This window comes from Plasmodium falciparum (assembly GCF_000002765.6).
Source record: "Plasmodium falciparum 3D7 genome assembly, chromosome: 9".
Taxonomy (NCBI): Eukaryota; Apicomplexa; class Aconoidasida; order Haemosporida; family Plasmodiidae; genus Plasmodium; species Plasmodium falciparum.
The window spans coordinates 1,225,133-1,243,996 of NC_004330.2; the positions used below are offsets into that span (position 1 = coordinate 1,225,133).

At 17.7% G+C, this 18,864-nt stretch overlaps 1 protein-coding gene across 1 annotated transcript; it reads left to right on the forward strand.

The window, feature by feature from the left end:
* Positions 1-423: 423 nt before the first annotated feature.
* PF3D7_0930800 (conserved Plasmodium membrane protein, unknown function) lies at positions 424-14,443 on the forward strand (the record flags this gene model as incomplete). The annotated part of the gene is made up of 3 exons (XM_024473210.1): positions 424-562; positions 692-14,169; positions 14,354-14,443. The coding sequence occupies 3 exons, from the start codon at positions 424-426 to the stop codon at positions 14,441-14,443; spliced, it is 13,707 nt and encodes a 4,568-aa protein (XP_024328967.1).
* Between the last annotated feature and the right edge of the window lie 4,421 nt (positions 14,444-18,864).

The following is an 18,864-nucleotide window of genomic DNA, read 5'->3' on the forward strand; positions in this document are numbered from 1 at the left end:
ATGAAATGAAATAAAAAAAAAAAAAAAAAAAAATACCTTATTGTTTGTACTAAATTTATTATCTATATATAAATGTTATGGAACATGTTAATTTTAAATGTGTAATAAGAAGAACAAACAGAAAAAACTAAAGTGTTAAAAATATAAAAGAATCTATTTTAAAATAACAATAATGTAAATATTAAAAAGAGCCAAGCACAAGAAGAAAAAAGAAAGAAAGAAAGAAAGAAAGAAAAAAAAAAAAAAGGCACAAAATAAAATTAAAACAAAAATAAAATTTATAACATTCTATCAAAATATAGATATGTATATATATATATATATATATATATATATAATATATATATGTTGTATATATAGCAATTTTAAAAATTGTAAAAAATAATAACATAAAAAGAATGCTATAATTTGAATTAAATAAAAATGGGTAATTGCAAGTCCTATTCTTCTCACTTTAGTGTTAATAAAAATAATACTAATGAATTATATGAAAACTTAATATGTAATTTTATTGAAAAGGATAAACTTTTGTTTTGCCCAAAAGCTTTTGTTATATATGAAGGTAAATGTAAATAAATATGTATAAGACCATGTCTATTTTGTGTATGTAAAAGTGTTTTCTTATTATTATATTATATTATATATATATTTATATATATTTATTTATTCATTTATTTATTTTTTTTTTTAGTTTTAAAAAGAAAACTCGAAAATAAAGATGAGTTTAAGTATTATATTGTGAGGACTCTCCAGAGGAAGAAAGTGAAGAATGCTTTAATTGGTTTAAGTGAAGATTACAATATCGATGTTTTGAATTTTTTATTAAAGTTATTTAAAAAGATAAACAATGATTATTATAACAACATATTGAACTTCCAACATAGTAATTATTATAATTATTTTGTTCGTGAAGATACAAAATTTGTAAGTTTCTCGGAACAAATAAATATCATTCTTAACATATATAATTTTGTACGTATGAAATATATACTGGAAAACATTTGCTTACATTTATATTTTGAAGTACATGATGATACTAAGGAAAATTATGAATATACAGAAAAAAAAAATGGGAGTAATAAAAAGATGAGTACAGTAAAGGTAGTAAAAGAAAGATCGAATAGTTTATTACATTTTAAGAAAAAGAATATAAGTAATACATTAAGAGATAGAAAGAATATGATATATTTAATAAAAAATCGTTTTAAAAAAATTGAGAGTTTTTGTAAAAATAATTTACATTGTAATGTATTTGAGAATTTTAAAATATGTAATATGCTGTGTTTATATATTTTAAAAAATAATTATAAAATGAAATGTATTTTATATAATATATTTAGTGTTATGTTTTTTATAAATAATTATTTTAATATATATAATAAGGGACAAATTACTAATCATATAAAGAAATTATTTTTTAATGAAGACAAATCACAAATAAAAAATGAGTTTTTAACAAAATCCAATAATGAAGAAATTAAATATTCCTCATGTTTACAAGATATTTATAAAAGTTATTTATTTATTTCTTTATGTCTTAGTTCTGATGAACAGATTAAAGAACATATATTATATAATACAATTATTAATATAAATCAAAGTCCATTACGATTCTCTAAATGTATTAGTGAATTCTTAAATATGTATAATACTTCACCAAAAAAAATGCATACTCTTTTTTCATCAAACGAAATGATGGATAAAAAAGAAAAAAAAAAAAAAAAAAAAAAAATTTACGAATGTTCACATAAAACCATACAGAATTCTTATATTAATGATAATTTTATAAATTCACATTATATTTGTCAAAATAAATATATAAAAAGTATTTTAAATATAGGTAATTCAAATTATCACATAAAAAATAATATGATGATATTTTGTTTTGTCTTATTCGAAAATTCAACTTATATGCAAACTAGCTACAGAATAATTAATACAATAATCGAGCAAGAAAAGGAAAAGGAAAAGGAAAAGGAAAAAGAAAAAGAACAAAAGGAAAAAAAAAAAAAAAAAAAAAAAAAAAAAAAAAAGGAACTCTTATATAATAACAGTAAATCTAGTGATCAAATGAATACACCATTGACTAAGAAGAAAAAAAATAAACAGAATGAGAAGAAATTCAAATTTAATCTGAAATTTTATAAAAAGAATGTGAGAAAAGAAAATAATAGTAGTACACATAACGAACATGAAGAAAATGTACAAAATACATATGAATTAAAAAAAAGCTATTCATATAATTCAGATTGTAAAAAAGTGGATAATATTTCCTTTGATTTAAATAGTATAGGTTTTTTTAGAATTGATTTGTATAATCTTATGCAAGAAAATTTTGAATACAATATAGATGATAATATAGATAACTACGTAAAGTTATATACCATAAAAAAAAAAAAAATTAACAATATAGAAGATGAAAATAATAAAAGAGGAAGCAGTAAATACATTTATGTGAAGAAAAAAATTAAAACCAAAAAAGATTATGAACTAATTGAAACTATGAAAGATAATTTTATACATGTTGTTAATGTTTTAAAAACCATGAGAAACAAAGAAATATGTTATATATCATCAGCAAATACTTTTGAAGAATCATATGATAAAAATAAAAATGAGTACAAAACAAATGTAAGTTACACACAAATAGAAAGTATTGATTATTCATTTAAATCCAAAAGTAGTGATAAAACATTTAAAAAACAAACTGATATGAATTGTTCAGAAAAGAATGAACATATTTCATCTGATAAAAATGTAAATGATGAACACAATGATAATGAAATAAATACCATATGGGATGAGAAGGGTGTGGGAAAAAATATAAAAAATAATGAAAAAATTAATGCAGGAAATAATTTAATAAAACCATTTTTCATAGGGGTACATGACATATTTGTTCCTTTTGATATGGAAAAACTTATTCTTCATAAATCACATGATACATTTGAATTTAAGGATAAAGAAATAATTAGAACAAAGACTACACCATTATATCGAAAAATACCTAATCATTCCAGAACACATCCAAGAAAAGGTGATACCCATGCATTAAATAAGAATGAAAGAAAAAAGAAATATATAGTATCAAAGGGAACAAAAAACAAATTTCATTACAAGGGAAGTTATACAGAAAATGAAAGTTTTTATAAAAGTGTTAATATAAGAACAAATAAAAGTACGGAACTTGATCAAAAAGATGATTCGTTTAATGTTTTTTATAGAAATGGAGAAAGTGAATTATTGTTTAGTAAAGATAGCTTAAATTTTGATAATATTTATGAGAATCCGACCTTAATGAATATATTTGAAGAAATGAAATATAGAGAACAAACAGAAGAATTATTAAAACTATATAATTTTACTACTAAAAAAAAAAACATGAACGAATTTTTAAATAAAGTAAAAATGTATGGTAAGACAATATGTATTAGGGATGCACCTGCAGAAAATAATGATGATATATATACTGATTATAATTATTATAATAATTATAATTGTTATGATAACGATGAATATGATAATGATGATGTTAGTAACAATAATCGTTATGAATATGAAAAACATTTAGCACTTTATAATAGAAATAAAATGAACAATATTCCCGAGAATGAAAATATGAAGAAAATAAATTCAAAAAGTAAAGGAAAGTCACAACATAATAAAGAAAAAAATTCTATTGATGATGAAATAGATATTGAAAATTATGAAGAAGAAATAGAACAAAATAATGATGATGATCTAAATAATATTAATAATGATGAAGATGATGAACAAATAAATCAAAATTTTTTTAATGATTCTTTAAAAATATTTATACAACACAAACCAATTGGTGAAATGTGTAATTTTGTTAATATGAAATATATACATATTTCTTTTAATATGTATAAAGTATATGAAGGGAAAAAAAAACTAATACTTAGTACATATACGAATAATGAAAAAAGTGATTCATTACAAAAAGATGATGGAAAGGGAAATGTAAAATATAAAGATATTGAAAAGGGAAATGTAAAATATAAAGATATTGAAAAGGGAAATGTAAAATATAAAGATATTGAAAAGGGAAATGTAAAATATAAAGATATTGAAAAGGGAAAAGTAAAATATAAAGATATTGAAAATGTAAATGTAAAAGATAATGATAAAGAGGATGGAACTAAATGTGTAGGGAAAATAGAATATAATATTACCTTAGATAAAAATGAAAATTTTAAATATATAATAGACTTAATATTTTTGCATTTAAATTATAATAGATGTTATTATATATATATACCCAAAAGATTGCTAGTTAATTTTATGAATAAAGGTGGAATTCCAGAAGATAATATATTTCTTAATTCTATGAATTGTAATTGTGATATAATTTTAGAAAATTTATATATTATTGATCCTAATGATTGTATTCCGAATAATAATTTAACAAATATACATATTCCTTTATATTTTGAAAAAATTCATTTTGTTGAAATTGTTTTATTTCTTTTATGTGATGTATTAAAAATATATAATAAAATAAAAAAACTAAAAAAACATTTTGAAAAGAAATGTATAGAATTTACAAAATTATTTTATGATTATTTTGATACTCAATTGAAAAAGGTAAATTATGAATACTGTAAAGAAAAAAAAAATAATATATTATCACTTCCTAATGAACTTTTAAAAAAAAGAGGTTCCAAAAAATTAGAACATTATACTATGTTAAGTAGTGGTATTAACATTTCTTCATTAAGGCATATTTCAAATTTTAGTGAGGAAAAATATATTAGTACTAAAGAAGATAATAATAATTATTATAATAATAATATGGATATTAAATCATTAATAATTAATGTTTCATCTACATTAAATTCAGAAAATTGTACAAATAATGTTAACAACCAAATGAATAATATGAATCAAGAAAATGATGAAGATGATTCTAAAAATAAGAAAAAAACAAACAACAACAAGAACAACAATAATAATAATAATAATAATGATAATATTATCTTTAATAATAATTTTAGCACATATAAATCTAATAGTGAAAATCCTTTCGATATTGGATATAAATATAATAATATTTATATAAAAATAATAGACGTAAAATTATATGATTTTATTATAGATTATCTAAATTATATAAAAGAAAATAATAGTTGTTATTATTTATGCCCATATATATTTGTTTATAAATTTAAAGGACTTTGCTTCCTTTTTGTTCCTGTATGTAACAACTTTTATTTACTTTTTTATCATTTCTTTTTTCATTTCCTTAATTGTTCAGATTTTTTTAGTTTCAAAAAATGTTTTAATCGAAATATTAATAATCATGATGATGTTTCAAAAATACATTGTGCTGTACCCACGAATCATAATTTTATATATATTAATAATATGATTAAAATATTAAATATACATAAGAATAATAAAATGTATGTGAAATATATTTCATTAAACAAACAAATGCAAAATAAAGAAACTGTGTATTATTATAAATGGATTAAAAGCAAAATTGTTATTGATATTAGAAACTCTTTTTCATCTCCTTATTTTATTCGTACGAAGAATTTTATTAGTTTCATTGAAAATACAAATTTAAATATATGTCTAAGGAAATTATATTTAAATAAAGATTGTGCCTTTTCTGTAAAACTTGATAAAAAGAATAAGAATAATGAAAATTCATCGGCTTTTAATGATATCATATGCTTGTTTAATCAGTACTTTAATATGTTTACTTATTTCTATGATGAGAAAAAAATGAGTAGAAATAATGAATTATTTCGTCACAATAGATATATAATTATCCCGTATTTTAATGATATTTATATTAATCGAAATAACTTGCTTATATATTGGAAAATGTTAGAAGATTTAAAAAATGTTAAAACGGAGAATAAGCTTAATGATTCTAATAATAAAAATGACAATAATAATTATAATAATAGTAATCAAAATATTAATTGTAATAAATCAAATAACAGTAATGATAAATGTTTGAAAGAATCTGAAAAAAATGAATATGACAATAAATATGGAATGAACGAAAATATAAAGGATGATAACTACCACTATAATAAGAATGATAATGAAACGAAAAATCTTAAATATTTTTTTATTTATAATATATATGAAATCCATAGAGATATCTTCATAAATTATTTTTATTTGTTATTAAACAAAATAATAGTAGAAGCTGTAAAAGAATTGAAATTAAATAATTTTTTAAGTATTCATAATTTATTACAATTATTAAATAATTATGAAATAAATTTCAATATGTTTTTTTGGGTATTATATGATAATTATATAAATATTTACAAAAAATATAGTGTCCATGCAGAACTTGTAAATTTTTTTAATAATAATAATCCAAATAAAAGTTACGTTCTCGATTCTTTTAAAAAACAAAAATTTAATTATTGTAATAAAAAGAAGTTTTATGTAAGACGAATTTTAGTATTTTGCACATGTATATTATTATCTATTATATGTAGAAATATATGTGAATTTTTTATAACAGAATTAAATTATTCTTATGAAAATGTATTCAGTGTAATATGTTACTTTTTCTTTTCTAATAAGAAGTTTCCTCAGATAAATGATGATATAAATTTGAATTTTTTAAAGTCAATTTATTTTAATTTATTTGTATCCTTAAGCTTTGTTTTGCAATATATCCCATTAAATGTCCAATATTTAAATTTGTTTAAACTTATAAAGAAAGTAAGAAAATATAAATTTATTCTAGCTATGTGTTTAAATCATATATGTGGTATGAATATACCTTTCTACCTTTTTTGTGAACTTTATAAGTTACCCTTACCTATGTTAAATAATTTCTTTTCTTTTAATAAAAAAATGTGGAATCCTTGTTCTAATAATTTCGAATTATCAAATTCAATAACTCTGAACGAATTAGAAGAAAATTATTATGATGAAATTGATTTTAAAATGGATGAGAAAGAAAGTATTCAATGGATAAACGACAATTTTGATTTTAATATATCAAATGATTCCTTACGTCTTTTTAAAAATAAAAAAATAAATAGACAAATATATAAATGTTTTCATTATAAAACAGAACACAATAAATATAAGAATTTTATAAACCTTGTGATTAAATTGAATTTTAATTCATATCCAAATTTATATACATTTCATAATATTGAACAGGCTTCAGATAATATATTAACTTATTCTACATATAACAATCTTTTTAATTTCAAACAAAATCATTATAATAATAATAATAATAATAATAATCATAGTAATCATAAAAATAATGATACGAATGCTGATTTTTTCATAATTATTTTTTCACATTTTCTTAATTTCATATACCAATTTTGGAATAAAAGAATTTGTGAAGTAAGTGAGTATCAGACATTGCGTAGTACAAGCTATTCAAGTCAAGATATAGAATATTCGAATAAAATAGAAAAAAACAACAAATTAAATAATATAAATATAATTATGCAGAATACATTAGATTATTGTGAAAAAACAAATGAATATTTAAGAGAATCAAGTATACTATTAGAATATTATAATATTTTTAAAGCAAGTACTTGTTTACAATTATCGAATCAACCAAATATAATGGAAAATGGTATTTTTGATTGTCTCTTATATATCATAGAAGTGCACTATCCTCATTTATTAATTATTCTTCCAATTTTTTTGAAAGAAAATTTTAATCTCTTAACATATGATATAAAAGTTTATTTAATAAACATATTTTTCTTTATTTTTATTAAAACAGATAAATATAAAATATATAAACAAAATAATAAAAAAAAGAAACATCCAGAAGGTATATATAATAAAATTATGAATAGTACAAATTTTGTAGAAAATACTAACAATGTCATATTACAAGGTGATAAAAAGAGTTCTGATGAAGTGTTAAAACATTCATCATTTTCGAAGGATATTTTTATGAACCCATATGATTATGCAAGCAGAAGAAATTTCTTCGAAATGAAATCTGAAACGAATAATGAAATGTATAACAAAATGAATACTGGATCGTATAACAAAATGAATATAGAATCGTATAACAAAATGAATATTGGATCATATAACAAAATGAATATTGAATCGTATAACAAAATGAATATTGAATCGTATAACAAAATGAATATTTCTCCATGTAACAAATTCAATTATGAAACATCTGACGATTTAGAATATGAAACAGAAAACAAAACAGATATACATACTAGTATAGAATCCGAAAGTGCAACTGAAAGTGATATGGAGATTATATATGAAAATAATACAAATTGGAATAATATTCATAAAGACAAACTAAGAATAATTTTATTAAATAATGATTATAATATGTATTTAATGGAATTTTTTTTTAAAATTGTTTTACGAATAGTTCCATTTTTCAAGGTAAAGAATAAAAAGAAGCCTGTAAATATGATGAAATCATCTATAATATACAACATCGCAATAATATTAAACATGTTAAAATCATTTAAGAATATTATATTATCAACCAAAAATAATTTCTTTGTATTTATATATTATTTTTTTATAAAAGGGTATATATCATTAGTTTTGGTGAATATAAACAGAGCCCTAAAATACTTTAAAAAAGTATTTCTTCTTCTTTTATTTTTTTTTGGCAATCCAATGTGTTCCTTAAACTCTCATCCATTTTTGGTATATGTTACATATATTTTATATTGTTTAACTGTATTATCCAAATTAAATATGGGAAAATTTTATGAAAGTGTTCAAAAAAGGGGAATAAAGTTGTTTAAGAATAATAATTATGATAAAGACCAACAATTATGTACAGAAAATAATGATAATAACAATAATAATAACAACAATAACAATGATAACAATAATAACAATAATAATAATAACAATAATAACAATAATAATAATAAGATTTATTGTAAAAATGAAAATATTGAAAATGAAGCTTATAACATGAAGAATAAAACATATAATATCGAACCTAAAAAATATATGATGGACAATAAAATGCGTAATAATATCAATTATGAGGATAAGGAAAATGATAGTTTATTTAGTGAAGACGATATCACATCCATAAATAATATATGGCTAAAACAGAAATATGAAATATGGATGCTTTTAGAAATACTTCGTTCAATTAAAAATAATTATATAAAATTTAACAATAATATATATTTAGTACCTTTGAATTATTTGTTTATAAATATAAAAAAACTTTTGAAACAATGCATACAAGAAAAGAAAAAGATTAAGACAACTGATAATGTAAATAACCATTATAATAAAGAAAAGCATTTTAGAAAGAATAGTAACGGAATGGATTTTATAAAGAAAGATGAAAATGTTGTTAATTCATTTTTAATGAATACTGTTAATTTAAAAGATAAAATACCAGATGAAAACTTATTAATAAATATAAATAACAGTTATTTAGCATTATATCCTACAACTGAAAATGTAAATGTTCCAGAAGTTCATATAAATGAAGACATTGATAAATCATTTTTATATTATTCTGAACGGGAAAAAGAACAAATAGAAACTAATACTTTTTATAATAATAAAGAGTATACAGAAATGAAAGATTCCAATCTTGTAGATATTGGAAATACTATAATTAAGGAAAATGAACAAGTCAAAGAAGAATTATATAAAAAAAGCAAACCTGGAGAAGAATGTGAAGATGAAAACGAACATGAAATAAATGAAATGGAACAAGAAAATAATACGTATTTTTTAAATTCCCGAATGTCAACAAATAATTTTTATAATGAAGAAAATAAACATAGAAAAATTAAAAATAATAAAACAATGCATTATGGATACATTGATAAAAAAGACATTTGTAACATATTATTATATAACTTAATATTTATTAATAAAATGAACAAAAAATTAAATAATTGCAACAATATTGGTTATTACCATTTTAAATATTGCAACTTTAAAAAAATTGTTATAAATTATAATAAATATTATAAAATGATATTGGAAGCGTTTAAGAGTAAATTAAGTAAAAATTATTATGCCTACACATTTGGAAATAATGAAAATGGAACTCTGGCTATTGGGAAACCTTCTTATCTAAAGTTATCTCCAACTATTGGTTCACTTGGATATGATAAAAATAAAAAGAGTATAAAACAAGGTAACGATTTTTGGTTTACGAATAATTTGCAACTACTTCCAATTAAGATTAAAAAAATATGTATGAATGAAGGCATGATTTCATTAATTGATAAAAAACATAATTTATATATTGGTGGTAATAATACATTTCTTGGATCAAAAAGTGAATTGTATTTTAAAAGGGTAAAATCAAAAGATAATTATTTAGGAGGAAATGTACATTGTACATCAAAAAAAACACATGACAAAATAAAAATAGATAAATTCTTTATGAATTTAAAATTAAAAAAAATTAAAAAAGAGGAAAAGGAATACCTTGATTACAATAGTTCATCTGGTGATAGTGATAATGTCCTATTTGAAAAATCGTTATCATATAATGGAACTACAAAATTTTTAAAACGTTTAATTTTTCAAAATGATAATTTTTCTGAATTTGATAGAAACAATGACGATACAATATATAAAAAAGCATGTGCAAATACTATGGGTGTATCCATAAATATGATATATGATAATTTTAGTTCTTGTGAAAGTGACATACATTCATCTATTGATAGTGATGACAGTGATGCTACATATATTAAAGTTAGTGATATAGAAGAAATAAATAAAAATTTAAGTATTAATATTTTATTAAATAATGATGAACATAAATCTTTCTATGTACAAAAAAAAAGTTATTCTCTAAAAAAGGTGTCTATAGATGATATTAATATATATAACAGCATATTATACTATTCATCATATGATAATCAGTATTTAACACATATTCTTCCAAACTACATTTCTTCCGTAAAAATTATGAACAAATATTGTAAAAAACTTTCGTATGATTATTATAAAGAAAAAAACAATGCAAACTTAAAATATCAAGAAAAAAATATACACGGAGAAAAAAAGAATAATGATGAATATGAAAATTCACAAAGATATTTAGAAGAATCTGAGTATGGAAAAACTAGTAAAGGTTATTATAAGAATAGTAGCACGATGTCATCAGGAGGAAAAGTTGATAAACTGTTAATGGAAAATAATGTAAATAATTTTAAGTTTATTTATAATTTTATACATGATATTAAAAATAGAATAAAATTTATTGATATTTATAACGGTTCAGATTTTATTATATCAATAAACAATTTTGGTCATGTATATGCATGGGGAAATAATAAATATGGATGTTTAGGAACTGGTGATACCATTAATAGATATGTGCCTACATTAATTGATCCAGGTTATTTCTTTTTATATGATTTTGAAAAGTTACAAATACATACAAGTTACAAAACTGAAATATCAATAAAAGGTATCGAAAAAACAAATAGTATGTGTAATGAAAATATATTGTATAATTCTTTATTACAAGAAGCAATTAAAAAAAATATTTATAATAAAAATATAAAAGTTCAAAATAATATAAAAGAATCCTTTATTAAATGTAATGAGGCGGATTGTAAATCTGTTAATTCAAATAATTTCGTAATTCCAAATAAACATTTTAAAGATGATGTTTTAGCGACATTAAAAACAGATAATATTTATACATCAGAACACATGCTCAATTTTGAAAACATAAATGTTGACAATGTAACGATAAGTGTACAAAAAATTTACGTTCCCATTAATTCCATTTTTTGTGGTAATAATCATGTTTGTGCATATTCAAATGGTTCCATATTTATGTGGGGTGAACAAAAATTAGGTCAAACATCCACACCCTTTGAAAATATATACTTTGATATTCATAATAAATTACCAAAATCAGATAGTGATTCAGATACTAATTATAAAATAAAAAAAAATGAAAAAAGAGAAAGTAGAAAGAATAAAACAAATGATTTCTTATCTTCAAGTTCTTCGGAAGAATATTACCTTAATTTGTTAGACAGGAAAAAACTTGAAAGTATGAAAAATAGATATAACAAAAATAAAATTTTATTTTGTAAGAAAAAAATTAGTTTCAGTGTAAAAAACCCAATGCAAAATTATTATAACATAACTAATGACGAAATATTCCTTAATAACAGAAAATTAAAATTGTCTTCTAATTTAAATGCAACAAATAAAATTAAAAAGAAAAAAGTTAACAACAATTTAGTTCTTATACCCATTCAAGTTTGTGTATTTAATTTATCCTATAGAGTAAAAAAAAAAATAACAAATAATACAAATGACAAATATGTTAATAATAAATCCAATGAAAATGAAGAAAAATATGAAAAAGAAACGTTAATAAATTCAAATTATGATTTTAATAGTGTTCCAACGAGTCAAAATAATGATCGCCACATTAAGAATGAGAATATAAATAAAAATTGTGGGGAAAAAAACGTAGGAGCACAAAATGCGAAATTAAAAAATTCTAGTAGTAGTAATACTACTATTACTACTACTACTACTAATAATAATAATAATAGTGATTATACAAGAGTTTATGATTATCTTGAATCGTTTATAAAAGGTGAAATAGTAAATATGTATATGAACATTTTTAGAAATGATATAAATATATATACAAATATTCCTAATAATATTAATATAAATCCATACATATACGGAATGAATTTTTACGATTACAATTTTTATAATGAGAAATATAAGAACTTTCAAAATTATTTAGGACAGGAAATAAATGAAAATGAATATAATGCCAATAATAATACTCATAAGAATTCATATTTTTCTTCAAATGAAAATTATAATAAATATAAAGATGACATTTTTAATAAAAAAATGAACGATGAAAAATATACTAATAAAAATGAAGATGAATATACTAAATCATCCAAAAAAATTGATCTACTTAATATTGAAGATCCAAATAAGTTTGTAAAACTAATGAAAGAAAATGAAATGATTAACCCACAAATATATGAATACATTGATAAGGAAGAAACTGTATGTATTAACATTAAATTAATTATTTTCTTATTTTTATTTATAAAGAAAAAGTACATGACTATTTTCTTGAACAGTATTCAAATGGTGGCAAATGTTTCGTGTGGTGAGGCTAATACCGTAATAACATGCTTCAAAAAAAGTATTTATGATAAATATTACAAATATATAATAAAAAATATTACTTGTTTAGAAAATTATAAACATTTAGAAAGTACGAAATTGAAGTCAAAATTAAATTTAACGTATCCAGAATATTATTTTAGTTCAACGAGTGAAGACAGTGAACATTTTTATAGAAACGATATATATGATGTTAAAAATTATACAACTTCAATTGTAAATTGGGGTGACAAATCATTTGATGAATACAAAATCATAAATTCTGCATATTCTCGTTCCGATACATCACGCATTTATCATATGATAGATGAAATATTAGAAAATTATATGTGTATTTATGTATGTGGTAGGGATACAAATAATAATTTATGTGTCAATAATATTAATCAAAGTATATACACGTTTACCAGAATAAGTAATAATTTTTTTTATTACAACTTTAACAATTTCCTATATTTATATAAATATAATTATTATTTGTACTATATACATAAAAATAAAGTTCATATTAATCATAACAATGATGTATCATACATTCAAAACAACCCTCTTACCTTATTTAAGAATAAATTTAACATAATAAATAATAAAGATGATAATATGAATCTGAATCTGAATCAATCTAATTCAAAATGTCAAGGTGTTTCACCAAAACAATTTATAATAATAAAAAAAATTGTTTGCAGTAATATTGTTACATGCTTAATTGATATATATAATAATGTTTATATTGCTGGTGACATAAAATATTATTTTCCAAATCATTTTCATCACATTGCATATGCATCTTCACCTTTTGTTAAAATCAATTTGAATAACAACAAAACAATAAAAAATGTATCAATTAGTCAAAATAACATATTTTTAGTATATGATGACAATAGTTTGGAAATATTAGGTTATAATGATTATATTGATTTCTTTGAATATAATCATCCTATATTTTTTACTAACAAACATAATCATAAACATTCATATAATATTGTGAATATTAAAAAATCAGATTTCTTGGTAAAACAAGTAAGTAGTTCAAAAGTTATACAAATTTATATAATATTTTTATAATGTTATTTTAATATTTCGAAATTTCATTGTATAGCGATTCTTATAAGTGTACTAAAACAATATTATTATATTATACTTATATTTGGTGTAATATTATATATATATATATATATATATTTTTTTTTTTTTTCATTTATAGATACAAACAGGAAACAATTGTGCTGTAATAGTCATGAAAAAGAAAAAAGGCAAAAAAATTAAGAAAAAATCAATTAAATACTTTAATTAATTTTAAATACTTCTATTTCATATTTTTTGTATCCATATATATTGTTTTTTTTTTTTTTTTTTTTTTTTTGTTTGTTTTTTTCATTTATTAATATATATTTCTTTTTTTAATAAATTGTTTTTCTTTTTTGTTATAAATAATGTTTATTTCCTCATGTTTAATATTATTTTTTGTAAAAAATATGAATACACACATAAAGGAAATAACATGTATTTGTTATGCTCGTATATCCAGATTGTTTTTTAATTTGAATTTTGCAAAATTCAATTTTTTAAAACAGAACTTAATTATTATCTATATTTATATGATTATTTTTGAAAAAAAATAATGCTATTTTTTTATTATAGTTAACGTGCTTTTTTTTTTTTTTTTTTTTTTTTTTTATTAATGTAGTTTACTAAATGGTTAACTTATATAAATACGAAAACATTCTTAAAACATGTTACTAAAATATATAAATATTTTGATTTATATAAATTAATAAATAATGCCCATAATAAAAAAAATATTATATTATATATATATATATATGTATAATTAATATTGAACAATGTTGTTTTCAGTAATCATTTAATTATTGATTATTGTTGATATAATATATCGAAAATAGAAGTATTAGATTAATTTTCTTTTTTAAGAATACATTTAATTTATAATATTTTTACTTTATTATTAATACTTAAGCATTAAATTAGAAAAAAAAATTATGAAGTGCATTAGTGAATTTGATTGTCTATATATAATTTTTTTTTATTATTATTCCCATATTATTTTGAATATTTTTTTTGTAATATATTAATTATCATATTTTCTAATAGAAAAGTATACACAGCAAGAATTTTGAATATTTTAATATATTTTTTTTTTTCTTTTTATATATTTCCTTAGATAAATATAAAAGAACTTTTTTGGTTCTTAAAGGCGGTTATGTAGATTAGTTATTATTATGTATAGAATCCAAATACAATATGTATAATGTATATATTAAATTATTATTTTAAAAGAATAAACATGTATACGTAGTTAATACCATAAAAAAATATATTGATGATATAGTCTTTTGTTGACTATGTATATTTAGTACATAAAATCAATAATATATATATTATATATATATAATTAATATGTAATTAATAAATTCAATAAATATATTAACTCCTTTTATAAGGTTTTTATTATATAATGTTGTATATTTCCTTTTTTATATAAAATAAAAAATTTCGAATTATTTCCAATTATTAAGTATTGAAAGTAAACGAAATGAGTTATTTATTTGGTAACTGTTATCTAATTAAAACATTATTATAAAGTTATATTATTGATTCATACACATTCATATATAAAATTAATATAACATTCTTAATCTATATAATGTTTACGAGTTTTATTATTTTTTAATTATAATTCCAAAATATTGAAAAATGAATATCTATTTGAAATTAAAAATTTCGAATTTACTTATTATCCACTTACATGTTTTTTATAAATTAAATATTAAACCATTTATAAACTATAGATCATTAACTTTAATTTTACAATGTTGTCATAATAATTAAAAATATGAATTTACATGTGATTCTATTAAAAATAAATTAATCGCAATTATACAAACCTTATGTTTCATAAAAAGGTCTTCCATTATAACCTTGGTCTTTTTATGAATATTAATATTATATAAAAAAACTCTTAATTATATAATATTAAAACCTTTGAAATATATTTAGAATTCTGATTATTTATATTTTAAAAGATTCCTTATTTATGTAGGAACTAACACACATTGTAAGATTCAGACCATTGCATTCTAAAAGATTCATTTGTTCATGAAGATTTGATATATATTATATACATTTATGCATTTTGTTTTTTTCTATATTTCTAAATATATAAGGGTATATAATTTAATAATTATGTTTCACTAGAACATATTTTATATTTCTATAAATTACTCATTTAAAAAAAAAATTAGTAATTTATTAAATAATTTTCAATACATTAATAATTACAATTCTGTAGATATAAATATCATAATATATCAATGAATAAAAACAATCATCCATGACATAATATATAAAACGTATATGTATAATGATATAAAAGTTAAATTACATTATTACATCAAATTACATACAAATTGTATATTTTCATATGCATTTCAAATATTCAGTTGGAATACAAAAACACAAAATAAATTAATTCAAATAACCTCATGTGTGTAATTATAAAATATCTTTTAATAATACAAATGAAATAAATATTATTATAAATTCATTTGCAATGTACAATTATAAATAAATAATGATTCTATTCTATAATATTTATAAATTTATAATGTCTATATATATATGAACACTATTTAAAAAATATATAATATAAATATATATAATATATTAAAAAAATATATTAATTTCTTATTATAATTTCCATTTAAAAGTATTACTTTAATATAAAGATATGAGATATTAATAATACATAGTAATGTGTGAAAGATATTTTATAAATAATAATTTAAATTAATAAGAATTTATAATAAATTAAATAATTAATAACGATAACTATGTATATAATATTTAATAAATAAATATAAATTAAAAAAAAAAATATATATAAATAATAATATAATAATTAAATATAAATAAAATTAAATAAAATAAATTTTAATTAATTAAAAAATATATATATATATACAAAATTATACAAATTAATTTACAATAATTAAATTATTAATAATATTTTAATTTAATTATTTATTAATTATTTTAAAAAAATATATACAAAACAATAAAATATATAATATAAAAATGTTGATTAAAAAAATAATAAATTAATTATATATATATAATAAATAAATAGCTAAAATTAAATTACAAATAAAGTAATTAAATATAATATTAAATAAAAATAATAAATTAAATAATAAATAAATAATTAATTATATATGAATAATTAAAAATTAATATATTAAATAATTTATAATTAAATTAAATATTAATAAATTAATTAATTGAAATAAAAAATTAATAAATAAATTATAATTATTAAATAATTAATAAATATAATATTAATTAAATAATAAGATAATAATAACATTTTAATAATTTAAATACATAAAATATATAAAATAAATATTATATATAAATATATAAAAATAAATAAATAAAAAAATAAATAAATAAATAAAACATTTTATATTATTTTAAAAAAATTAAGGAATATTATTAAATAATATATATTAATAGTTAATAAAAATTTAATAAATATATTATTATTATATATATAATTAATTTATTAAATAAACAAATAAATAATTATTTTAATTCTAATATTTAATAAAATTTATTATATATTTAATTATATTCATTATAATTTAATAATATAAATTAAATTATTTAATTATATATATATAAATATAAATATATTAATTTATTAAATATATTATGGATGTGTAAAATTAATATATTATTTTAATTAATGAATAATAAATAAATATTAATATATACATTAATATATTTTTTTATTAATTAATAAATATTTATTTTAATTATAATAAAAAATAATATATATATATATAATTAAATAAATAAAAATAATATATTTATTTAATTTTATTATTAATTTTAATTATATTTAATTTTTAAATTAAATAATAATAATTATATATATTAATTTATATTTTTTAATATTAATTATATAATATATAATTATATATTGTCTTTTTATTATTTTGTATTATATATAATTATTAATAATTCAAAATAAATATTAAATAATATTTAATTAAATTAAATTTTATAATATACATAAACTAAGTATTATTAAATAGTATTATAATATTTAATTTAGTTAATACTAAAATTAATATACTTTTTAAATTAAATATATATTTTAATTAGTTTATAATATTATTTAATTAATTAATTAATATATTTATATAACATTAATTTATATATTTTATTTAATTAATATATAATTAATTTATTTTATTTAATTAATTAATTATTTAATTTATTTAATTAATTATTTATTTTATTTTATTAATTAATTATTTATTTTATTAATTAATTATTTATTTTATTAATTAATTATCTATTTTATTAATTAATTATCTATTTTATTAATTAATTATTTATTTTATTTAATTTATTTAATTAATTAATTTATTTATTTTATTTAATTTATTTAATTAATTAATTTATTTATTTTATTTAATAATATGTTTATTTAACTTATTCATTAATTTATTTTAATTAATTATTTAATTAATATTATATATATATATTTTTTTTAATTAATTAATTAATTTATTTATTTATTTTATTTAATTAATATGTTTATTTATCTTATTTATTATTATTTTAATATATTATTTATATATATATTATTTTATTTATTTAATTACTTAATTTATCTTATTTAATTAA